The sequence below is a fragment of the Sylvia atricapilla genome, chromosome 6 (genome assembly GCF_009819655.1).
Source record: "Sylvia atricapilla isolate bSylAtr1 chromosome 6, bSylAtr1.pri, whole genome shotgun sequence".
NCBI lineage: Eukaryota > Metazoa > Chordata > Aves > Passeriformes > Sylviidae > Sylvia > Sylvia atricapilla.
In genome coordinates, this window is record NC_089145.1 from 28,584,174 (window position 1) to 28,610,824 (window position 26,651).

At 37.7% G+C, this 26,651-nt stretch overlaps 1 protein-coding gene across 1 annotated transcript in view; it reads left to right on the top strand.

The window, feature by feature from the left end:
- The window catches only part of COX16 (cytochrome c oxidase assembly factor COX16), a 45,017-nt gene extending 20,663 nt beyond the window's left edge, over positions 1–24,354 (top strand). Inside the window, exons 3-4 of the mRNA XM_066321331.1 lie at positions 9,722–9,784; positions 23,990–24,354. Of these exons, the coding sequence (XP_066177428.1) occupies positions 9,722–9,784; positions 23,990–24,106 (180 nt within the window). The 3' untranslated portion in view covers positions 24,107–24,354. The remainder of the gene's footprint in view (positions 1–9,721; positions 9,785–23,989) is intronic.
- Positions 24,355–26,651: the final 2,297 nt, after the last annotated feature.

The following is a 26,651-nucleotide window of genomic DNA, read 5'->3' on the forward strand; positions in this document are numbered from 1 at the left end:
TGCTTATTGTCACCACAGACAGCTTACAGCACTGTAGGGACTTCAAGTTAGGATATTGCTTCACATTATTGAGCCTTTTGGTGCTGAAATACAATATACAGTGAAAGTATTAAGAGTTCTTTGTTTTAAACAGAAGCAATTTTTCCATTTTTTTACTTGATAGTCGTTCTGTTGTCAAGATTAGATTCGGATGAAGATAAGGTTATTAACTGGAGAAACTCATTCCAATGCTATTGCAAGTGGAACTAATTTTAAGACATAAAATGTTGATAGCTTTCAGATATTTACATTTTATATACTACCAAGAATTCTGTTTGGTTTATTTAAATCCTGTCACATTGCCAAAATTAATTGCTGGTATTTTTGCCTTGCAATTGAAGTGATTACAATTGTGTAACTTAGCTTCAGGCAGCTTTTAGCCAAAACATAATTTAATATCCAGCTGCTTTTCCCAACACCTCCTGCAAGCACCAGAAAACTTCTAGTGTTCCAGACCCATCTTGAGAAGCCAATAGCCATGAAGCCTTATTTGAAGCCAAATGGTGCTGTTGCAAACTTCAGCTGTATAGCCATCTAAACAAGCAGAGCCTAAACTTGTATCTAGAGTAAAACCAGGTAATGAAAGGGTGAGAATGCATTATCTGTCTCTTTTCAAGTACTTGTCACTGCGGAAAGCATTTATTGGTTTGCTTGTCATTCAATAGATGCTGCATTTCCCCAGAGTCAGCACTGAACCTCCTGTATGTTATGTCAGGCAGTGCTTAACTGCCTTTGTTTTTTTTTTTTTTTTGATGAGGCATAAAAATGGAACTTGGCCTTTAGAACCCTAGTGAGTTCTGAAATTAATGCTGTCGCTGGTAGAGCATCATGTCTTGCCTCTCTGGAGCACAGCTCTAGGAGGGTAGAAGTTGTCTGAGGTTGTATCTTGTCCCTATTCGAGTAGATGGGCAGCTCTGGGCATTCACACACTGTCCCTACAGTTCCCTCCATTCCTGCACCCTCAAAGGCTCTGTGTGCTGTCTGTACAGCCTACCGAGCCTGAGCGCTGGGATGATTCAGGGCAGGAGGCTAATTAGGTATTCCCAGAGGAACCTTTCTTTCTTCATTGATTACAGCGAGGCCGTAGGAATACAGGCTTTTTGGATACTGCTTAGAGAAGAGACAAGATTTGTCTTATTAATATCTAAAATGTATAAATTAAAATATTTTGCATTCAAAATTCCAGCTGATTTTAGCAGAATTGCTTTGTTAATGTTGGATGTTAAGCCCTTAAAAGGAAAACACTTTGCTGTTCATGTTTTAAACTTAATTACACCAGATTTTACCATTGTAACTTTCTCTAATATACTCATCAGAATGTCTGATCCTTTGACAGGTAAACATGTTATTTATTAAAAATAGTGGCAAAATATATTTCAAAAGAAAATAGTGTGTGATGTACAAGTGTGTTGTAAATTCTAGTAATTTCAAGTGTAAGCAATTTGGGAAATTAAAAGCTTTTTGTAAGTAGAAAGTATTAGAATATGATTGTGCCTCTTACTATAAAACTTCACTAGATGTCAGTGTGCAAAGTATTTTCCCTTAAATGCAATGCAAACTGTAGAATAAGAAGTGTTAGTTCCTTCAATACATGCAGATTTTAAGATGGCAGTTATTAAAATTTGGTGGTAATTTATTTGTAAAAATACATTTTCAGAGCACTGAAAATAATTTTGATATGTTCATACTGGATTCTAAAAGTTGTTTCTGTTCAAAAAGACATTAAGAAGTCAAATTTTGTTTCATTACTCAATAAATTTCTGTAAAAAACAGATATGTACTGTAAATCAAAATGATATTTTAGATAATAATTCAAACCATTTTAAAGGTTAAAAACTGCAGACTATTTTGTTTAGTTGTATATTCCTGATTATTTTCAGTGAGAAAAAATGTTAATGTGTATTTTCTTACTGTGGATTTCTGGAAACTGGAGTTGTTTGTATGCGGGTAGCAAGCATATTTTCACATGGCTCGAGATGGGGCTTGGGCATTAACTTACACACTTAGAGGAGGAGAAAAACCTCTGATTTTAACTCTGATTAGGGAAAGCATTCCTAATTTATTAGTGTGCTTGTGCATTGTTTTAACTGTGTTATGTTTTTATATTATGTTTGAAGGAGCAGACTCTCTCTGTTCCTACATGAGAAGGTTGATTGTTTGGAGTTTTTTGGGAGCTGGGTTTTTTTAAGCATTTCTGGTGTTATTTTATTGAAGCTTCAGTGCTTTTATTGAAGGCTTAGTCTCCTATGGGATAGACTTTTCCCTTTGAATGACTTCTTTTCTGTTTCTGAACTGACACACCAAGGAAAAAAATAGTGGTTTGGATATTGTACAGTGCCTTTGGTTTCACTTTGGTTCAAGTGAGCTGCTGCCAGGAACAGTTTACAGCTGAGCCTAGCGGAACAGCCAGTGAGCACCTGGACACAGGTATTCCTGCTGATGTACAGAACTAACAAGGACACCCTCTCCAATCCTCTTCTGTCTCATAGTACAGCACTGAAAAGATTCAGAGGAGATGAACACAGACTGCTTCCAAGCTGCCTTCAGCTGCCAATTCATGATTTCTCTCTTGAAGTTACTTGCTTTGAGCAGAAATTTAAGTGACCTTCATGTTTTTCAGAGCTACCACAAAGAAGTTGATTCTGGTCAAAGTTAGGATATGACTAAGGAAGCCATAAGGAAAAAAAAAAAAAGCCCTATAAACTATATTTACACTAGTTTTCCAGCTTGAACTTGCATGGTAGGTATGTAACCATTAAAAAGAATCTTCAAAAAAAATGACAAAAAAAATTGACTGCTGGAGTTGCATCCAAATTTGCATTTTGGATTGTTTCTAGGTGTTACATATATTCTATTTAGAGGCAAAAAGGGTGTTTTTTTTTTTTCCTAAATACTGGCATCACAAATTTACACCTTTTTTTTATACCAAAAGGAACATTCTTTGTACTGAATTTTACTGTGAAATTAAATTTATGCTAGCATACTCAGAGCCAAGGTTTACAAGGTTTAGTAATTTGGTATAAATCATATAAATAAATGTGCAACTGAAAATCAAACTGGATGTGAAAGCATACGAAAATTAATTAAATGATGAGTGCTTTCTTTTCAGAACTGAAAATTCTAGAATCTTTGTTAGTTTTGTTGACCTTATATGTGAGAAATCTAGATGTGCTTGAATGTTTGCTGAAGAATGAGATAGTTTGGCCATCATACTAGCCTTTAATTGCATTTTCCATGACATCATATGAAAAAGTCTGGTCCAGAGTTGGGGATTGTCTGTCTTTTTTGATCAATCTGGAAGCAAGAACAAGGTTTGGATTTTGAGAGATCACTGGTGCACTGTGTACTGTAACTCTGGGAAGTGCTGCTGTAACATTTTATATTGCTCCTTTGGAAATGTCTGCATTGTTTTTTGTCAGAGGCTGGATGAAATTGTTTGTTTGTTTGTTTAACTGTCTGTGTTCTATGCAGATCATAGGAGAAAATGAAAGGACGCAAAGCTAGGGTTTACATCTAACCTCAGCCGTCTCCCCACTGTTCATAAGTATTCCCATCCAGTCAATATCCTTGGATTGTATCCTATGCAGCGTAGGATCACAGAGTCATGGAGGAGTTTGGGTTGGGAGGGACCTTAAAGATCACCTAGTTTCAGCCCCCTTCCATGGGCAGGAGTGCCTTCCACTACACCAGGTTGCTCAAAGCTCCATCCAACCTGGCTTCAAGCAATTACAGGGATGTGGCATCCACAGCTTCTCTGGGAACCCCTTCCAGTGCCTCACCATCCACAGAGGGAAGAAAGTAGCCTTATGTAAGTGGGATTTTTTGATGTATTAAATATTTAGGTAATATAGTTGAAGGATTGTTGTGAATGAAGTTGCACAAAAGTGGTATGTTTTGCCTTGCCCTTTTCTGTTACCTAAGACTGTATGCCAAAGAGCTTGGCATGAGTACAACCCTTGTTGTACCTTACAACCTCTACAAGCTTTGTTCTTTTAATTTCTTAAGTAGAACAGCACTCAGCTTGGCTGTAGATTACACTGCATTTCCTGAGTCCTGGGATTTATCCTCTCCTGTCTACAGCTTCTCACTCTGCTCATAAACCACAACTTAGAATATTTATGACACAGACTTCTGTAGCAATTTATGGGAGACTTCTCAAGGAAGATTAAAGTTGACTGATCCACTCAAGATTGCTGATTTTCCATTTAGAGGAGTTAAGCATATGATAAATGTTTTCAAAGAAGATACACTATGGGAGAGCTAGAATTGGTGATTCTGGTTTACTCTTAAGTTTAAAAAATGGGTGGGGAGAACAAATTGAAAAATTTCATATGAACAGTCATTTTGTGGACTCTGTGTTGTGGATACTGCAGGAAAATTGTCCCCCATCTATTTATGCTGGGAGGGGCAGATGGAAAAATAAAAATCTGAATCCTAATTCATGTTCATTAAATTTAGGCCACTGTCTTCTCCCATTTCCAAAGCTGAAATCTTTTTCAGTGGGATATTATTTTGTGGAAGACAGGGTAGGAACAGAAACTCATGTTTAAGTAAAAATAGCAAACTAGTTTTAGAGTAGAAATATCTTCTACTGTTTTCTGGAAATGCTTGCGAGAGGGAAAGTTCTGTAAAACTTTGGCATACAAATATTTCGTCAGTACATGCCAGGACACAAGTATCCAATGTGCTGCACTGACTTATGTGAGAGGAGGCTGTTAAAAGCACAATCCTCTTTTCAGGACGTGGCTGCCTCCTGACAGTTTCCTTGTGTAGTAACTGAACCCATCATTTCAGAAGAGATAATATATTCAAGTCTTGGTTTGCTCTGAAGCCCATGGCCACAAACACTACATGCTCAAATAAATAGTAATGTTTATAGCATAGAAAGACTGCTTGTGAAGATGGGCTATTTGAGTTACAGATCCAGGCATACGTGTTCTGTGGACAATAGGGATGTTACCCTGAAAATGGGAATGTGAATCAACTTGGTGATCCTCTCTGAATGCTGAAGAGGAGCAACACTGCTATTCTGCTTTGTATTCCTGTGTGTCACAGAATCATAGAATTTGGTTGGAAGAGACTTTCAAAGATCTTTTAGTCCAGCAGTCCTGCAAGGAGCAGGGACATCTTCAAGTAGAAAATATTGCTTAGAGCCCCATCCAGCCTGACCTTAAATGTTCCCGGGGATGGGGCATTCACCATGGCTCTGGGCAACCTGGGCCAGTGTCTCATCATGCTCATTATAAAAAACCTCTTTCTTATACCTGGTCTAAATCTACCCTCTTTTATCTTAAAACCGTCAGCCCTTTTCCTGTTGCTACCCACTGCTAAAAAGTTAGTCTTTCTTGTAAGCCCCCCCTTACTGAAAGGCCACAATCAAGTTTCCTCAAAACTTTCTCTTCTCCAGAGTGAACAAACCTAGTGCTCTTAGCCTGTCCATATGTGGAGAGGTGTTCCATGCCTCTAAAGGGGTTAGTGATGGTGTTCTCTGACCTTCAAAAGGGGTGCGTGATGGTGTTCTTTGAGTTCCCTTGTGAAAGATCTATCCTTTCCTTATCCTGGAGCTGAAGTTAGTGATATTGACAAATTTCTCAGTCACTCTCTACCTGTATTATTTGTTTCTGAACCAAAATGAACTGTAGTCAATGAGTATCAATACAAAATTGCTATCTGGAGAATTTTCTAAGTAGCAGTACTTATAGGTTTATAAACTGTAAGAGAAATACTTGTGTCACAAACAGAAAATCCACTTTACTGAGATGAGTGTACGTTTTTCACAGGGCACTGCAGGAGTCCCTGGTTTGGCAGGGGCTGCAAGCACCAGTTATTCCTGCTTTGCTATGTAATCATGCCTCTTGTCTGCACCCCAAGATGCACCATCTTTAACTCCTAGAAATGCTGTCCAGGTTCTAATTGAAAAACTGAAATGCCAGCCTTAAAATGAGAAGTGTCAGCCTAATTTTAAAAAGGTTTTTAGTTACTTACAGCCTCAAGTAGCTGCCTACTAAGATTTCTAAGAATGTTTCTGTGCTTAACCTCTATTACTTTTAGCTGTTAGGAATCTTTTTAAAGTCTGTTTCTTTGGGAATCTTTTGAAGTTAAGTAAGGGTAAATCTGAAGGATTGGTGGGAGTGTGAAATGGGACAAAATTCTAATTTGAAACCTGGATTCTTAAACCTTTTCTGAGATTTTTCTGTGTTGCACTTGCCCTTGCCCTTTCAGTTGATGTAATATGAGATAAGCCTGTATAATGTAAAATAAAGAGAATGTTTTATTCATTTTTGCTGCAAGTGCTAAAAAGGGAAAAAAAGCCCACCCCAAAAAAGGAAAAGAAGCAAAGCCTTTAAAAATTGTATTTATAGTATTGGTTTCAAAGCCTTGCAGACAGCATCTCAGGAAGGTTGTCTAAATACTTGCATCGAGTATTTCAGTAGTCTTTCAGTAAAAATTTAATGTGAAGTTATGTTGTAATTATACATGCACACATCTTTGAATTCTACATTTAGAGACAAAGTTTGAATTTAAATGGATCTTAAAGGAGCAGCTGAGATTTTTGCTGGAAAAGAAGAGTCCTTTAGGGTAAAGGAATATCTTTTCTGTCCCTTCCTGCCTCCTAAATAGTGATGGAGAGGGCACTGTCAGGCTGTTAGGGCATTTGGGCTGCTTCTGCTGCCATCATCGTATTTACTAATACAGATTTGTATCCATAATTTAGCTGAAGATCTGTTTGCCAGTGCATAGCTGAATACTTCTAGCTCATTTGGCAGTATGTGTTGGCATAGCAGTCATCATGGAAGCAAAATGTATGTTTGTATTTGGATCCTGTGGCAGATGTGTAACACAGCAGAGCTACTGCTTTGGCATGGGCACTTTCCTGGCTCTGCCCCCATTTGAAGTGTTTCCTGGTTATGATCTGTGATTGTGGCTCATATTGATGTTTATCTGCCTTTTCAGAATGAAGATAACATCATTCTGTTTTCGGTTTTTTTGGTTGTTCTTGTGATGTTTCAAGATAGCACGGCACTGTACAAACACAGTGGAAACAAAACTTTATAATACACTTTTTCTCAACTTCCATATAGGTTCTTAAAACAATTTGGAACCCATCCATCTCATTTGGTAGCTGAAAAGCTGGTGTTTGCAGTCAAGGCATTAGACAGTCACCTGCACTGAGCTGCTGTGCAGCCTCAAGTATGTTTAAATTACTCTGTGTGAGTAAGTATGTATGTAGGGAACAAAAAAGATAAAGAGAAGAGGAAATACTTTGTTGCTCTTTTTCTTTTACTTTTTTTTTTTGGTGGAACTTGGGGCAAAAGAATGGGTTTTGCAGAGTGAGCTAAAGATTTGTAGTTTGCCCAAAAAACAAGGTTTAAGTAGTCTTTTTGGGTAGGTTAATTTGCCAAATAAAATTTCTGCTTCCTAAGAAGCAGCACTCGCTGTTCATTTAGCATTTACAGGGTATTTTTAAAAAGAAATTTCAACTAAGCTGCTTAATTTCTGTGTTTTTTGTTAATATTAAAGCTACAGCTTCAAACTGGAATGCTGTGTCTCAGTTTTAGCTGTCTTTGTGCAGGCAGAGGAGAGTGAAGGTAGGAGAAAGTCTGAAGGCAGAAAGGGCTGGAAAGAAGAAGCAGCAGTAGCTTAGCTGATTATTTGCCTTTGCCTTATACAAATGTGGCCATGCAAACACCACACATTAAACAAACACACTAAAAATTGATAATATAAAGCTTGATAATGGGTATATTGAATTGTTTTTGTAAGTTAAATTCTGGCTGTAGTTAATTAGGTAAAAATGACGTTTCAACAATAGTACTTTGCCTTATTATTAAATGAAGGGAAAACGTAGGGTGAAATAAAACTGTTGCTGTCTTACTTACTGGAGCTTTTATTTCCCCTTGTCTGTATGTGTATTGTGAGAACACAAAGCATAACAAATAGTGTTTGCATTTAGTTCTGAATACAGTGAGGTCCATGATCACTCTTCTCTCTGTGAAAGCAATCTTCAAAGCCTGTCTGGCTGCCCAAAGACTTTGCATTTCTGCGCATGTGATGGATGGGTTCGTTGTTCTAATGAAGAATGGCTGTTGTTGGAGGTCGTGGTCACAGGAGAGACACAATCCATCTTTAATGAGGGGCAGTTCTACAGAGCCCTTGAATGCCAAGACAGAGATAGAGCATTTCATTTTTTATTTGATGTAGAGGGCCAGTGCAGAGACACTATCTTGTTTAACAATTTTTTTTAATTACCAAGAAGGTGGGAGCTGTATCCAGTACAGACATTAACCATTTTAGATATTTTGGCTTAGGTCCCAAGTGCAAATATGTGGTTACAAATATGTGTATTTCTATAGCCAGATCACTGATGGGATGGGGAAGTCAAACCTCTGGCCATGCACAGGTGGTGTTAGACTTGCCTGTCTGAGCATCCATCCTTAGAAACTGAGGTCTCACAGGCTGCATGCTAACTAGCAGACAGTGTCTGTAATCAAGGGGAACATTATGGCTTAGGGAAATTCTCCAGAGCAATTCCCATCAATACACGTAGTAGATATGTGTTTTAAGTACCTCTGATGAGTAGGAACTCATGTCAGGGGAGAATCTGAAGGTGGATCTTCTCTTTGGCCAGGCAAATTCCGTTACGTGTATGTCCTCCTTTTTGTTTTCTAGACTACTTGTAGATGGTTGATGTTGGTTGTGATGAGGGTTACTGAGCCCTTTTCATTCAGACCAAGAAGAAGCAAGTTAGGAGTAACAACTTTTCTTCACTGAATTAGTTGTAGTTGTACTAGTATATGAGGGATGTAGAACTACACAAGAATTACCAGTCTCCTTACACATCTATTTTTAAGCTCTAAAAATGAGATTGTTCTCTCATGGTGGATTTGTTTGATATTTTAATCAGGTTGCCTAAAGACTGTGTCTGAATACTGTGTATGTGGCTGTTTGAGAAGAAGGTAAAATGCTTTCTTTAAGCGTGAAGAGTGCTAATTATTTTTTTCCTCTTAGCTTCTGCTCTTAGACCTGTGGGAGACAGATGTTATTTAGCAAAGGGAGGGATGAACATCGCTTTTTCTGGGCTCAGAAGTTATAATGTGAAATTGTCTGCTGTGGTTCATTGACGTGTCTGTTCTTAGATTTGTTCTTTCAGTAAGCATCTCTGAAAGGTGGCAGGAAACACCAGCACTGTCAGTACAGAATCAAAACTAGGAAAGTGCTGTGTGCTCACCAGAAAATTGGAAATTCAGCTCATGCTTAGACTTTGAAAACCAGGATATATTGTATACTTGCTCACTGAACTCAACATTCAGGAGTATAATATCATACACAGTCCCAGTTTTATCTTTCTTGTGCTAATTTTATTTATTTAAGCTTTGTTTAGTTTAACAGTTTTAAACGAAACAAGTACAGATTTAGGTATCTAAAGTAATGCAAGTGCAGGGCTGTAGTTAAAAATGTGTTTTCCTCTGGAGTTCAGTAATTTGGCAGATGACCTGTTTCTTTTCAGCCCAATTCTTGTGCTGTGTTCATCATCCTGGTATTGGAACAAATGGCACACAAACTCTTTTAGAGGAGTGGAGGTTTTGTATGTACCAATATTCAGCTTATTTGAGGTTAAGATTTCTTTTAGAAAATATTCTTTAAAGCAAACATTTTTGCTGTATTTTTGTTTGTTTTTCAGGTTGATCCAGCTTTGAAAGAAAAATTAAAAAAGAGCACTGTGACACTGGAATCTGAATATGAGGTAAAATAAATTTGTTGCCTGGGGCCCATAACCTTGACTGCCCTTGATTACCCTGGCTGCTGGTGGGTCGTATCTGTCCCTAACTAAAATTAGATCAACCATCTGCCTTTGACTCACTGATGTCCAATAAAAACAAGGTTTTATGTAAAGAAAGGTTTTTGAACACATAGTGCTTCTTTCTGAACACAGCTTTACTTTGATTTCCAGGCGTCAAGTACAGTGGTACAAATAAATCCAGTATTTCTGTGGTTAACCTAGTTTATAAATGTAGAGCTGATGTTGGCCTTAGAGGAAGTGTATGTGAATGTGAGTGAGCACTTCTACTGCATGAGTTTAGATCTTTAGACCAAATTACAGAACAATGTGCAGGATGTACTTTGTTATTTCCTGCTTCTGTAATTTATGTGTATCTTTGAAGCAACTGCCATTCCTTTTACATGGTTTCAGAAAATTTTGTGGAAAATAGTTCACTCTTCCATCAACATTGCATTTTCTTCAAATATTACTGAGCTCTAAAATGTCTGTTTTAACCACTTCAGTATCCAGAGTCTCATAAATTTTCAGGCCTTCAAAAAGCCATGTTAGAAAAACTGGAAAAAGCCTCCTTGTGACCAAGAACAAAGGATAAAGCCGTTTTAGATTATTCCTAACGTTTTAAAATTATTTGAATCAAATGTCCAACTAACACTTCATCTATCTCTGTGGCCTGTATACTGAGAAGAGATTTTTGTTTTCTTCCCATACCACATTTCTGTCACAAGCCTTTGAGGATCTTGATTGCACTCACTGCTCTCACACTTAGGTGTCCAAATGGCCGTACATGATCTTGATAATAAAATTTTACTATTCTATTACTCTTTTGTGATTTGTCTGAAATAAAAATAAAATCTACCTTTTGTATTTTCACAGGCCTAATTTCACAAAATATTTTCTAGTTTTTACCATTATTGCAAATAGTTTTGGGCTCTTCCCCACTATAAAGGATTGTGATTTCTGGTGCAGGGAATTACAAGATAGAAAGTTCCAATGGAGACTCAAAACTTACAAATCCATTAAGTTCTGATTGCCTCTGGGATTACTGTCTCTCAGTTTCCATTCAATATACTGTAAGACTGCTCTGATTTATTTATGTTGAAGAGAAAGTAAAAAGAACCACAAGCAGTAAAAAGAACCACATCTCAAACTCAATGCCTAACCTCAAAAGCAACAGATCTGTATTCAGATATACCTTACTTTTTCTTCAGAAGATGAGTAAATCGGTTAAGAATAACATTTAAATAACCATAATTCCATTATATTTATGGATAAATCAATGCTAATAAAATACATCTGGCATAATAATATATTACAAGCCATCTTGGGTAATTAGACTCTTTTCTGATGGACAGGAATGACAGAAGCAATCTTATTTTTTTCTTAATCTAAACTGTAGAGAGTTCCCAGACTGAAATTCTTCCAGAGTAGTTGCTTGGGTGTGATAGAGGGCAGATCAGTTCAATGAAACAAATGGATTTGCATAATGAAAATATATTTGGATTATTGTTTTGAAATGTAATATCAATATATACTTTACTATGGGCACCAACTTGCAAGCACATATTAATTTCTTGCTTCAGTGAAACTCATGAAACTACCAGCAGTCATGCACATACTCTGCAGGCTCCACACTAAGTGTGTTACAATTTTAAGTCACTGTTAACCTCTGTATTCTAATGACAAAATCTAACCAATCATCCAGTTACAGATGACATTTAAGAGTGTAGTTATCTGTGGACCCCATCTTTTCCAGACTGGAGGGGTTTGGGTGGATGTTTTTCTCCTTTATTTTTTTTTTTTGACTTGTCCAAGATACAGCTCTTAGGAACGCCTTCTAATTCAATATATAGGTCACATTGAAGGATTACTGGTAGCTGTTACTAAGTATGGTGTGATAAGAGATCAAGGGCAGTTAAAAAAGTTGCCATTTTGATATGTAAAGCCTTATTTTACAATATTATTAGCTTTATATCTGCAGCTGCTACTGGGGATACCAAGCCAGCTCTTTGGAAGCGTGGTTGCCTGATATATGCAAATGTCCTTTGGCCTTCCCCAAGAGTTTTAAAAATATCTTACTCTCCTTACAGAAATGTACATATTGAATACATACTGAATTCTTCTAGAATGTTGTAATTGCTTCTATAAGCATGCATATATGCCATTATGGGCATATTGCAAAAAATACAGACGTTTCCAAAATTTCAAACATGTTGAGGTCTGCCTTTTGGCTCTGATGTGGTGATGTAAAAAGTTATAATCACAGATCTAATTTATTTTGAGGAAATTACCATAAAGACATTTCTTACCTTCTATTTTACTTAATTATATTTTCTCAAACTATAAAAAGTTTACTTCGTACAGGAATGTTTCTGGTCAGGATACTATTTTGAGGAAGGAAGAATTTACATGTGTAATTCGTACTGCATTTCTTGTATCTCAGACCTGTTAATAATGGCATTTATCTTGTGCCTTGGGACATGCCAGAGGAGCAAGCCACCTTTGCGTGCACTCTCCATTGTTTATGCATTCCTCTCACACATTTTTGTGTCCTCATATGACCAATTAGGCCCTGCTGCTCCCCTTTGCCTAATAAATCACAGCTCTGTCCACTAGTGATGCTGGTGCTAATTGAATGTAGTTCTGCTGCTGAGCTGGGCCTTGTAGAACACACTGGAAAAAATGTCAAGTGTTTGACCTGTGACAAAAGCCTAGAGTATTTTATTTGAAGGGACAAAATACTGTTTGAAAAAGGAAGAAAAAAACTGATTAATATGATGAATGAAAACCATTCTTGTGGTTGTTTAACAGTCACAGTACATTCCTCTTCATGTGTTTAATGCAGTCTCAAAATAGTATTCCTTATTCAAGCACTTGGTTTCTGTACTTCTGCGAAATTATTGGTGTAATAAACACTAAAAAATCTGGCCTCAGTTACATCAGACCCTAAAATATAGAATTGTTGTCAAGGGTTTTTATAGCAAATAAAGCTTCCTTTAGAATTTACTAACATTTTGCCATGGAAAAAATAATTTAAGTTTGAATTAAATATGTGATATTCAGTGAGAATCAATAGCAATTGAAAGGAGAGGAAAAAATATCCCAACAAAAAAAGTGAAGGATTGCTATGGAAACAGTAAATGACTTAGTTATAAAGCAGGGAAGACTGATAAAAGATGCTAAGGGCATCAGAGCTGTCTGATAAGTAATCTGACAAGGAGAGGGGTAAAAGGATGGTGTTGCAGTAAACCAAGAATAAAATAATGAGGATGTAAAATAATAAGTAACCATGTTGGCAAAGTAGCAACATTCAAAAACATATCTGTATTTTTTTAGAGAAAAAAGTCCTTTGTATTTGAATCAGATGTGCTTCCAAACCAATTATTAATCAAAAGAGATGTTATTTAATACCTACTAGACTCTGATGGTTTATAGCCACTCAAAGAATGGGCTTGGAAGAAGTGGCTGCTTAAAATTTCAGTCTGGGAATGATGGTTCTCTGGGAGTCATCACTGGGCAGGAAGGTGATAGTATTAAAAGAGTCCTGTAAGATTTGGGACATATAGGCAATACTGGGTACTTTTTTCTGTGATATGAAAGAAATGTGAAATCATTACTAATGTGCAAGTGATACAAAAATATTGCAATGGTAAAATATGGCAAGGCAAGGGCAGAGAGGTGTTCATGTTACTTGCTAAGATGGGCCTATTAAAAGTATCTTTTATAGTAGCCAAAGTTATTTATTTAAAAACCTGAAAATGCAGGCCAGAGTGGACTGCATTCTGAAAAGCAGCAACTCTGCAAAAGGTTTAGGAGGCAGTGAATAAATAATTCAGCTTGATCATCTCGTGTGATCTTGTGGCACAAAAGGTAATTCAGTGTATGAATATAACCAGGAATGGTAGATGTAGGAACAGGTGATTTTACTTCTGAGTGTGGCACTGATGAAGCTGGGACTGAAATTCTGGTTCTCCTTTTGGTGTCTGGGTTCTGAACAGGATTTTAAGAACATATTAGGTTGCAGAATAGGCTGGTTGTACTAACCTAGGGCTCTAAAAAATTCCTTAAAAGAAACTTAAAGATTTAAATAATATTAAAGGTACTGAGAAGAATGATGCTTTCATAAAAATACTTTCATAGGAAGAAAATGATTGCGATTGAACGATTTTTATTGCAGAAAATATAGTAAAATTAGAAGTAAGATCTGTTCTTAGTAGCTGGGAACATCATTTGAACACAACAGCAAGAAAAATGGGTCTTTTGTGTTTCAGAATATCAAAACTGTAAAATTTTACAAAATTTTCCTTCAGCTGGTTGCAGGGATGTCTAATTGATGTAATAGGCTGGTCTGCAAATGGTCAGACTAGAGAATGCTGCATCCTTGACTTAAAGAGTATTGAGCAGGTTTTGTTCCTTATAATTTGATAAATCTCAAAAAGTCAACATTAGCTCTGTACAGAAGTTTTTTAATTTTTCGTCCTGATAATTACAGCAAAAGACTCATAATTGTAGTATTAAAATGTATATTGAGGACAGTTCAAAAATTAAAAGTAGATACATGGAGAGGTGTTTTAGGAATACAACCTATATATTTACTGTCTTAAAAGAAGAATTTGAAGAAGCTCTTCTGAATAAGACTCAGGCCGCTTATTTGATGTAACTTCAGAGATTGTGGCGCCAGCAGAATGGATAAAACTTTTTTTTCAGGGAGTGTCAGTGTAGTAAACCACAGTAATTGCATTCAAGTGTGTGTACATCAAGAATGCTCTAGAAAGAAATTCCTGGATGCCATTCCTGGAAGTCATTGAAATCTGCAAGTATCTTGTGCTGTCATTATCAGTACTAGAGGATTACTGATTTTGTTGCTGTTTAAGAATTAACTGATTACTGTACTGAATTGATTTGATTCAATGTCTGTGAAGATACTGGTGGCTAAATGCCTTGTGCTGTTCGAGAGCTGACACAGATGTTGGGAAAATATCCCTCCTTAGTGCCTGTTATTACAATAAATAGGTTGAGATAAATAAAGAGGTTGAGATACTTTTCTCCTCCCTTTAATCACTCTGTTACTTTCATGTGCTCTTCTTTCTTGGTGCATTGTCCAGCCTAGTCATTAGATTCCAACTGCCCTCCAGGTTGTGTCTGCGACAAACTCAGTTTCTTGCATTTCAGTTTATTCACATGTGAAATGTTCTTTTAAGTTTTTATTTCATTCTGAGTCTTCAACACAGTGTTTTGTAGAGAAGTACAAAGTCACGTTATTTTATCATCAATAGAAACTGCCGTGGGAAAGGATTTTAGTTCAAATGGTTTGTGTTAGGGCATTTTATTCTGAATGGATGTACAGTCCATAGCCAACCTATACTTTTGACCTTTTCTTGACATATCAGTTGTTTCCTGTACTGTAGTTCAATGTGTTCAAACTATAAACTGTGTTCATAGTTTTTCATAGAGAAACACAAGAAGGTGGATTTTGGTGATGGGTATGGCACAGGAAGAACTGTGGTGGAAAGGCCTCTTGCAGGAAGAAAGACAGCCTCCAGAGTAAAGTTCATAGGGTATCACTTTTTACTGATGTTATTTCTGGAATGCATCTCTGTTTAATTGTACTGTAAATTCTTTCCTGGTCATCTCTTAGCACAGGATTTTTCCTTAACTGAGAGCTGTTTCTTTCATACATGTTGCATTTGCACTTTCCTTATCCAATAAGAAAACACTGGTGTCTCATAGATGAAAACAAGGTGAGTGATTACCAGTCAGACAGCAAAACATGGTTGGGACTGTTAGAAATAATCTCTTCTCATCACCCTTTCTCCTCTCTCCAAATTCATGGCCACATGAATTGACTCTTACTATGCTAGAGCCAACACTGAGTGTTGACTCAGTCACAAAAAAACCCCAAAAGTTTGAATAGGGCAAGTTGTATGCACACATCATGGCTGAATTCTTTCATTTATTATGTTAAGGAATGCTGCTAGTTTCTGCCAGGCAGCCAGTGTGGGGAACTTGTGCACCTGGCTAGGTGAAAGTGTTAAGCACTTCTGCCTTGCTAATGGGCCCCCAGTGAGGAATTCTTGGATCTTTGGTAGAAAATATCTCTGTAGTAACTTCAGTGTAGTGTGTGGGTATTTAGCTGCACAGCTGAAGCTGTGTATGTTTCTCTCATTGTCTCCTTCTGAAGATGATAGAGCAAAACAGGTAATTTTGAAGGAATTCTTGTTTCAGCAACCAGGCAAAGAGGCGTTTTGCAAGCAAATCTCCCTTTTTGTTTTTCTTAGACTTTCTTCTCTGGTTTTGGCCAATTTCAAAAACACTATCTGGAATATTTTGTGATCACCGTTGTACTTCCAGATGATGTCCACATGACAATTAAGTCTAAATGTGAAATGCTTAAAAAAATTAATTTGCAATTCTTGCATGTTCTCTGCTTCTCAAATTGTTGTTACCCATCATTATTTAATGTTCAAACTATATTATAAAAATATACTCTGCTTTAGCAAGTTACTGTTAGAGAATGGGTTACTGCTTGTCCTAACATGCTTACTGATCAAATAGAAAAATTATATGCAAGATTCTGGTGGAGGCAGATCATGGAGTTTGCACACTTCTTAGCTAAATAGTCAAATTTCTAAAAATTGAATGGAGAGGTTCCCAAGTGTAACCCCTGACTTCATTGTGTGTCTGGTAAAACTTGATATTTGCCCTGGAATAGCTGGGAGGCATGACTGAAGTTCAAAGGCCTGAGGGAAATGGTGTTCATATTTCAGTACGTAATAATCCATCTTGTTTGTAGCATCTTTTCCTCAAGTCATTGGAGAGCCAGTGTCCCCCTGTGCTGTCTGACATAACTATTCTTTAAGCACAATGCAGTTCAAAACCAGAATACCTTCAAGCTATAGAAAGACCCCGGACCTTGCCTTCAAAACTTCATGCTTGTAAAAATTTAAAAAGATGCCTTGATCCTTCTAAGACAGAAATCTTTCTGATTTGAGGACCTGTTGGTTCTGATAGAATAGAGTCATTCACATATGATTTGCGAACTGTACACTCAGCAGTATTGCTGAGAAGTAGCTTTACCGTTACTGGCAGTACAGTGTGGGAATAACACTCCTATTACTGTCCTCATCAAGTGGAAAGGGGATGTTAGCCACAGAGAAGAAACAGGAGGATCTTTTTCCCTATGAGAAATTGCCCAACAGCACAAATCAAACAACAGGTATTGATGTTACTGAAAAACTATTTATGGCTGAAAGGTTTGAAATTGCCCTGCTAATACTTAGCCCAAATCATAGTTTCTCAACAGAGAAAAGCATTCTATTTCAGCATATAAATTGATAGGCAAGTTCTGGAAGAGAGATGAGTGGAAAATCAGCAGGGAAGAGGAAAAGCAGGAGTCTTAATCTACACTAACTGTGTGAATGTTGCCTGAACCAACTGAGACCAGGGTAGAGGGGGAGCATGTGAGAGGCAGGAGATTGAGCCCACCAATTCAAAAGGGTCAACGGTCTTGGTAAGGACTGCTGATTTGAAGGAGTGCAGTTACTTTAAAGTAGTTACTTAATGGCCTGGATTTAAGTTTAATTTGACACTGTTGTTGTAAACCACCTCTAGTTGTTTCTTATGCCCACAAACTTCTGTTAGTAGTTTCATGGTGGTAACTGATCATTTCTTGTTTAGTCCTTTGCTGTGGCATTCAATGCAGCTTTTCCCTCTCACATAAGAAACTTTGTTTTTCATATCTTTTCAGAAGGAAAAACATCGTGTGTGACTCATGGGTCTCGTATTTTTTTATCCTGGTACACCTCATCCTTTTTTTATTAAGAGTATCTTTTAATCTTTATTAGAAGGACAGATTGTGACAGATATTATATACAGAAGGTAAAAAAATTGTCCACACTTCCAAGTATTTGTAATCTTAGGAAGTTATTTGAAATAAACCATTTCTGTGGTGTCAGGAGGGCTTCCTGGGCTCCAGATAGGGATGTGCTGTAGAAATCTGTATGCTCTTCTTAGCAGCAAGAAAACTGTCAGTTTTTACTCTTACTGGTCTCCTGCACTGTTGAAGATCACACATCCCCTTCAGTCAAGTTCACCTTAATTTAGTTGAAAAAGACGCTGCAAACATCGCAAAAGTCTGCCCCTGGCTGCTCCTATTTTAAAGACTTGTGCTGCAGTAACTAGGACATCCCTTTACAAAATTTAGTATGATACAAACTTAGCAAGACCAAGCAGTCAGATTTGGAAAATTCCTCAGTCCTGTTGACTTGGCTAAGTCTCCCAAGTAGTGAATTTAGGGATAAATCTTAGTAAGCAGCACCTCTCTTTCTGGGGCAGAATAACCATAGCTTTGATAAAACTTTTCTATAAGAGGCAAATTAAAACCATCCTAAATGTACTTAATTGCTTAATTATAAGTGGAATTTGCTGAATTTGGGATGTTTGTTCAGTAGCAGTTGTATTACTGCACTTATGTTATTATTTATGTTGGGCATTTCTGAGTTTCATTTTGCTTAGGAAAAGAAGATACACTGAAAGTAAATTACTCTTGCACACATTCTCTTGACTTTATCATAAAGCTTGTGAATCTTTTGGACTGAGAAGTCCGTCTTGGGTGATCTGCAGGTGTAATGTATAAATGCTAATGGATTCTCCTCTGAGATTTATTGTGGTTTTTAAGAGATTCTGAATTTTAAGAAGGAAAACTGCTTGTAAATTAGGAGGAAATCGTGGCAAGGCCTAATTCCTGATGGAAGTCTGTCTCATGTTCTTTTCTCTTATGTTAAAACATCAAGGTTGTTTAATCTTGTAGTTTAAACTTAGTGATGTAATTGTTTAGTTTACTGAGCGCTTTGCATCACTATAACACCTTCACTATGGCAGTACTCTGTGAACATTAATTAAACTCTGTGACACCTCTGAGGTGGAGGCAAGTTCTCTTTGCATGGGGAAAAGGTTGCACAGAGAAACTGGTGGTGCAGTTTCTCAATACACATCTTCTGTGACATAGTCACTCAAAGATGTTTCTCTTCTCTCTCCACCCAATGTTTCCTTCAGCTAGTTCAAGTGTTTGCATAGTCCTTTGCTTATATAGGATTTGTTCATAAGCAGTATGAATTTATTTTTCTAAACCATTTTTTTTTTGCTGGTGGGAGCACAGCCCTATATTGTTGAATTGGCGTAATTAAAAGAAAATAACACATGGGGAAAGAGTCTCTTAAACCAGTTCACTGTAGGTTAACTAATTGTGCCATAGATGAATGCTATTGGATACCACTGAATTAAGCAATAAAGCCTTTATTGGTTTTTGCCAGTCTTCAGCAAAGCCAAAAGGAGAAGCACTTCTCTGGATGCTTACATGCCAGTCTCTCTTCTCCTCTCCCATAATTCTTCCCTTAATGAACAAAAAACAATCTTATTCTGGCCATAGTTTGCTGCTTGCAAACTTGCTTGTTTACTAATATTATAAAAAACAAACATTCTTTAATTGGAAAAAAAATACTTCTTTCTAAACTGAGGATTCAATCACTAATCATGGGCTATTAAATCCCAGATTATTAAATCACTAATTGCAGATATTAAATTATGTCACTTCCTAGGCAAAGTAACACTCAGTTATATTAAGAAAATGAGATGTCAAAAAGATGGCTCTGGGAAAGAGTTATTAAAAAACCATATCAGTGCTATGATGAAGTTAAGATTTTCAGTCATGCACAAGACAGCAGATTCCGTCCTAGCTGTAATTCTGTACCTCTTTGTCTATATATCATCATAGAGCTCCTCAATATACCTTTTGTCTCTTCAAGCTTTTTTAACACCTTTAAAAAAACAGACTGTTCAATTGGTTTAATCATTTCACTGCCTTTTACAGCCATGAGGATATTTTTCCCTGGCTCATCTTTTGTCTGCAAATGGGTTTGCGTGCTATAATGATGGGAAGTAATTGTCTCTCTGTATCAGAGCTATTTCTTTCTGTGCTGTTCAGCACAGAATTTATTTCATCAGGATGTAAAGTAAACAGTATTCTCTTATCCCTCCTTTCACACGTGAGAAACAGAGACTAAAGCCAAACATTTTTTGCAAGTGGCCACCTTGAATTCACTCAGCCTGAACACTAATAGCTCTAAATGAGTTTCTGCAGACTTCAGTTTGTGTGTCGTGGCATGAAGACTATCCTGCAAGAGTAGAAGTCAAACTCTTTTTTAGAATTTTATTTTACTTTAATGCTGACAGAATCTTATAACTTCTAGCTGAGCCAGGCATTTGAAGCAGCAATTAAGAAGTGAAGATCTTTTAATGTCCTTTTTGGTAATTTTGCACAAGTCAAGCTGTTTAACAAGTCTTAAAAGTCCAGTGTGGAAAACCGTTGAACATATTTTTCTTTTTCACTGTGCCTGTCTGAATAACTGCATTTTTTCCTTGAATTTACAGCTTCTGTCAGTCCTGTACTCTTAAGAGGCAGTTTAGCTGATTTAGGGAGTGAATCAGTAGATTTAATGGACTATACTGATCTTACTTTAAACAGCTAATTTTCAATATCCTTTGGGCTATTTGAGACAAGCAGGAAAAGTGCTGCTGATCTGATCTGATTACATTTTATTGTAGTCTCCAGTGACTGAGTGTTTAGTACATTTGAATTGGGGAAAAGAAGTCTTGGTTTTTAGCCTTCCAGTTCATATGAATTTCAGTTTAGTAAAAGCTGGAAATAGTTTAACATGTGATGTGATATCTTCATAAAGTTAGGTAGGCAGAGTCCAAGGGGCTAAAATGAAATGAAAAAAAGAAAAAAAAAAGAAAAAAATAAAAAAAAGAAGTAAAAAAGAAAAAAAAAAAAAAAGAAATTAAGAAGACCTAGCCAGACAGAATGAAAGACATTGAGTTCAGCTTCATCTGAGAGCAGAACTAGCTGCTTGTCAGAATTCTCACTGCACAGCTCAGGCAGTCTGAAGGAGCTGTGTAACTTTGTAGCTTGTGCTGCACCTAATTAAGAGTACTGTCAATCTGGTCTTATTCTTTTCACTAAGATGAATTTAAAATGTAGCTACGTGAATGTCTTTAGCCTTCATCTAATGTAGCTATTTATTCTGCTATGATGCTGTTGTAAGAATTTTCGTGTCAGTGACCAAGCAAAAAGGGTAGGGGTATACTCAGTTGTGTGAGAGGTGCTGTCCTGGTTTAACCCCCGCAGCTGAGCCCCACCCAGCCACTCACTCACTCCTCCATGATGGGACAGGGGAGAGATTCAGAAGGGTAAAAGTGAGGAAACTCATAGGTTGAGATAAAGACAGTTTAACAGCTAAAGCATAAGGTGCTGGTGTAAGCAAAACAAAACAAGGAATTCATTTACCAATTCCCATGGGCAGCAGGTGGTCAGCCATTCCCAGGAGAGCAGGGCTCCATCACATCTAAAGGTTGCTCTGAAACACAAACACCATCTTTCTGAATCTCTCCATTCCTTCTTCTCTCCCCAGCTTTCCATGCTGAGCATGGAGCCAAATGGTGTGGGATATCCGTGTGGTCAGCTGGGGTCACCTGCCCCAGCTGTGTCCCCTCCTGTGCACCCTCAGCTCGCTGGCAGGTGGGGTGGAGTGAGAAGCAGAGAATTAGAAGCAGAGACAGCCTTGATACTGTGTGAACTGCTCAGCAGTAATGAAAACGTCCCTGTTACTAACACTGTTTTCTATGCAAATCCAAAACATATCCCTGTACTTGCTACTATAAAAACATTTAACTCTACCCCATCCAGAACCAGCACAGATATACATGAACAGAACTATTCAGTAGGGATGCATTGCAGAACAGATTTTCACATCCCCTTTCTGTGGCAATACTCCTTCTTAATTTTATCCACATTCAACAGGAGTGCTCTTTTATTCCAAAATTGGATAGCATCTGTTCAGAAAGTTGGAATGTTGAATCATTCTGCCTTCTGATGACAGATAACTGTCCCATACACTAAATTTTTGCAGATGCTGTCCCATGGTGGTAAGGAAGGTGCTTTCTTCTTATATTGTAGTAAGATACTACAAAGTGTTTATACATGACACAAAATGTTGGTGATCTCTAAAAATATAAAGATAATAAAAATACAGTGTTCCTATGTATGCATTAGAACCTTTATTTCTTTATATTTTAATTGATCAATAGATCTTATTTGTCATCTCAGGCAATGCCATTCACTGCACATAACCCTTGGTTGTTTTATTCTGTCAGTGCATCCCAGTGTGTTTTCTAGATACCTTTATGATTTCTCGTGGAAACTGCCAAGATACTTTCTAGTACTGGTTTGTTTGGATACTATAGTTTTGAAATGCTTCCTGTTTTTGACAAAGCTTCTCTCTGTAAAGCCTGTCTGAAGTTTCAGGGACAAAGTAATATGAACTTTTGGTAAAGATCGTCGGTACGCATGTGTCCTTTAATAGACTTCTTTATATAGCCTATCTTTAGATACCACAAGTTTTGTTGTACTTATTTTAGAAGTTGATTAATGTTCAGGCTTCGGGAGACAAACACCTTTGGAATAATTGAGATCCTCACAGGTGTGTGATACCTTTGTGTTGAATTAAATCAGCATGCATCCCTTCTATTAAAGCACAAGGTTATTTTAAGTGTAGTTTCCTTGATGCTTCCATTAGAATCAGATGTTAAATTCTGAATTTGCAATCAGAGGGGATAGTTACTGTTGTGTGGGATGATGAGTACCTTTCCTCCTCTCTCCTTCCATGTCAGCTCAGATCCCTTCTGGTTGAAATGAAGTACCAGCTAAGCATAAGATGTATAAAGTAGTAAAGACAATTCTTCAGAAAGACTTATGCCAACTCTACTGTACAAAAAGTTCAGTTGCCCCTGCCTTGTGAAAGTCTGCTGTGTTTGTGCATGTGCTCTCATATATCTTCTGTAGAGTGTTGCCTAATTTCTTTTGATATCTGACTAAACTCATTGCAATTTCCTAAATTGTAGAAGTGTCAGGAAACTTTTATATAACATGAACTAATATCAGCAGGTCTATTCTGTAATAGTTCTTGGATTTTTCTGCAACTATTATTCAAGTCCCTGGGTGTTTGCCATTTATTTGAGTGATTGATAGTAGACAATTTAGGCCACAGGCTCAGGGCAGGATTGAGTATTTTCTGGTGTATTTTTTACAGCATTTGCTGAGATGAGGCCTTGATCATAGACCAGGTTTAAGTTCCACTGCAGTACATATCATTCATTACTGGAATGCAGTTTCTCCCTGTTTAGTAGCGTCTAGGACAGTGCTGATTCTGGCAGTGGTGCAGGCCCTCTCCTCAGTCTCCCCATCATGCCAAATGTGCTGTTCCACAGCGGGCATGTGAGACTCGAGGTCTGTGTCCTGGGAAGGGACAGCTATGCCTCTACCAATAGGACTGTGAAGATGCAATACGTGTTTGTGTTCTTTGGCTGCAGCACATGGAAGGTGAGGTAATAAGGGCACCTGTTCTTCATTTTTGTTGCCTCTAAGTCATTGGTAGTTCTGAGGGGGGATGGTAGGAATAGGCAAGAAGGTAATTAAATCTAGTTTTTCAATACCTGACAGTTCACTCAGTTAGCATATCTCATGTATGACTTAGGAAGAGGCCCGTCTGTGGTGGCTGGGAGCCATGGGAAACTAGTTAGCAGAAAGCATACCTCTCTCAAGTTAAAACCGCATGGGTTAGAGGGGTTTGCACCGTTGCTGTCTCTCTTTGTGCTCGATGATTGATCTTTTCCATCATGCTTTGTATTTTTTGCTAACAGGATACTTCAGCTCACTAATTACTAATCCTTCTGTTTGAGCTATACCAATGCTTATCACTCCTGCTACTTAAGTGCTTGGCAGACTTGCAGATCTGGAAAACAAGGTGAGAGGAGAAAAAGTGAACAAAAGGTATCTTCACTCTTGCTCAGATACTGCAGTGCTCCCTGTCCTTAAATGTTACTTACCTGCTGACAAGCAGATGCAGTAATGCATATCTTAGTCATTTATGTAGCTATTTGGATAACTACTAGGGTTTTTTCCTTCTTGTTGAACTTCCCATGCAGGATAGATGAAAGTTCATCAACCCAACGGTGGTACTCAGTTTCTTGTGAAAAAAGAAATCAAATTGGAATCATATGTACTTTAAATCATGGATCCATCAAGGTGACCCTGTTATTTTTGCTGTTTGTCTGCAGAAGCTGGAAAAATCTAACTTGGATAACTGGGAGAACATCAGAGGACCCAGTCCATGGGAAGATTCCAGGACGATTCAGAAACAACGGCGGGAGGCTCTCCGTCTCAAGACAGAGTGACTGAGCAAGCCCCCTCTGGTGCCTGTGAAAAAAAAAGTCTCAGGCTGGACTGTCTTATTTTTTAATCTAGTGTCAGGAACAGACATGGGAGCATTTACAGTGAACAATTCAGCTGGTGTATATATAAGTAACAGTGAGAGCAGTCCAAAAGGCACTGAATTATATGAAGCTCTTTGTTTGCATCCATTTGTGTACAGTACCACAGGCTGTATATGTGAATTTTCAATTAAAAAAAGCTGATTATCCTACTGAGAATATCCCATTGTTTTTCAGTCTCTAACATTCAAAACTCCTTCAGCAAGGAATAACATTTCAGGAGTCGCTTGTCAGTACCAGAAGTTGTCATCCTAATGAGAACAACAGTGCTGTCATCTAGATGTGTGTGACCAGATAAGTGCTGCTTCAGGGAGCCCCTGCATGACTTCAGGCTCTTTAGCTTGGAAGGGACTCCACAGGCATATGAGCTGTTCAGAACAATGAGTCCAATTTTGGCTAAATAATACTCTAGTGTTTCATTTCCAGGGACTGCATAAAGGCATGTACTGAGTGTCAGCTGATAATTGGTCAATAGCATTTGTTCAGCTGTGGTTAAATTTCTGTGATTAGTTTATCAATACTTTCATGCAGGCTGGACCTCTGCACTGGAACCTCTCAGTTTAAATTGGAAGAACTCTTCCACACAAAGAGCTGTGCTGCTTCTCTGTGAGTAAATACTGTAGCAGAATCTTCTTGAACCACTACAAAGTGGTAAAGCTCATCTTGCATGTATTATTACATGTATATTTGTGCATGTGCGTACAAATGTTTTATGTTCCAATCAATTCTTTTGAAATGCTTGTCTTTTTAGATTTGTCTTTGTGTGCTAAATATTTGTTGTTCGAGGACATTGTGTTAACATTCAGGACCCTACTGCCGAGAGAATTCAATGCAGAAGCATCTACTCAGTTTTTCAAATGAAATTACACTTTTCATAAGGTGTTGCAACAGACTTGTGAAACTCCTCATCAGAGGAATGGAGCAGTAGAGCGCACATTAACTGCAGATTCTTGTTTCAAAACTCTTGGTGACACTTATATGTAAATCCTCTTGGAACTGTCTTTGGAAAAGGTGTGGCCTTACTCCCCACTGCAGGATGTGTCAAATGTAATCTGAATGTCTTTTTGGACACTTTTTTTTGGAGTAGCCCCCTTGCCCTGATGTAAAATCCTCTCTCAGCACTTAATTTTCTTTAGACTGTCAGTGGTGAGGCCCAGTCTTTCGCTCAGGAGGAAGAATTAACACTGTTTTTTAGGGAGTTATAAAGGAATTCATAAAGCATCCGTGAAATATCTTAAGCATGTTTTGTGCATGTTTTCTTCTGATAAAGTTGTGAAAACCATCAGAAATTGGTGGATGAAATCTGGAACAAAGTTAGAGCTGTGTATTTGTGTATATCCCTGTTCAATATCATTGATATCTCTGCTTCTAAATCAAAGTATGAACAAATTAAACCACCCAGGAGAGGAATAAGAGGAACAGTGCAAGAGTAGGTAATAATAAAGGCTATAGGGAAACCAGTGAAAAACTAGAATACAGAGGCATTAAGTTGTGCTAGACCTAGATAAGGAGGAAATTGGTTTGTTTTGTCATTAGGCAAATAAAAAAAATACAAATAAGGAGTAATTAATACTGCATAACTTGTTAAGCACTTTTTCAACTCTTAAGTTGAAGTCCAGGTGCAGTTCCACTGACTGCAAGATTGATCATTCAAAGGACATCAGAGCTTTGGCTACACTGACAGTGTTCTCTTAGTTAGGACTCTTGCTGCATCACTGCTAATGTTACAGTGAGAGCCGGACTATTGGAAATCTTTGCATTCCCCACTGGTGTGGACTCTGCAAATTCACTGCCTTTTTGAGAGGATGCACATCTTCCTTTTCCCTGCTTTGATTGAAGGAGATGGGAAGCTGCCTTGCTTTGCATACGGAGAGGCGTGCTCAGCTCCTAGGTTGGCGCGATGGCTCTCAATATGGACCAGCGCTGCTCCTGAAATAAACACTTGGCTTTCTAAGAACAGCATGTGTAGGAGAAGCAGCCCCTTCCCCCAGGGGAAGAAGCAAAGATATTTCTCTTGCATGAAGCCCTTAAGCTTATCAGTTTTCTTATGAACGAAACACTCACTGAAATATCCTGTGTATTTTTAGTAATTTGATATTCTGCAAAGATTTTTTTGGGAACGGTCATCTTATTTCAGCAGGTTTGGAATGTAGTTGTAAATAATTACTTATTTGGAGCAATTTCTTATGTCCTAACTTAGGACCCAATCTCAGTTGATCGTTTGCTGTTGTGGGGTCCCCCTGCCTTTCCCTTTTTCTTAGGCACTAAATCCTGTCATTTCTGAGGGCATATTTGTAACTGCCTTTGAAGTCACCTCTCTGGAAAGTAATGGATTTATCTTAGCATCTCTGAGAAAAAATGATATGCAGTTGGAAAACTTTCCAACTTGCCCTTCTCTTCACCTTCCATTTTAGAAGACAGCCTATATCTATTGATTGTCCACTAAAAT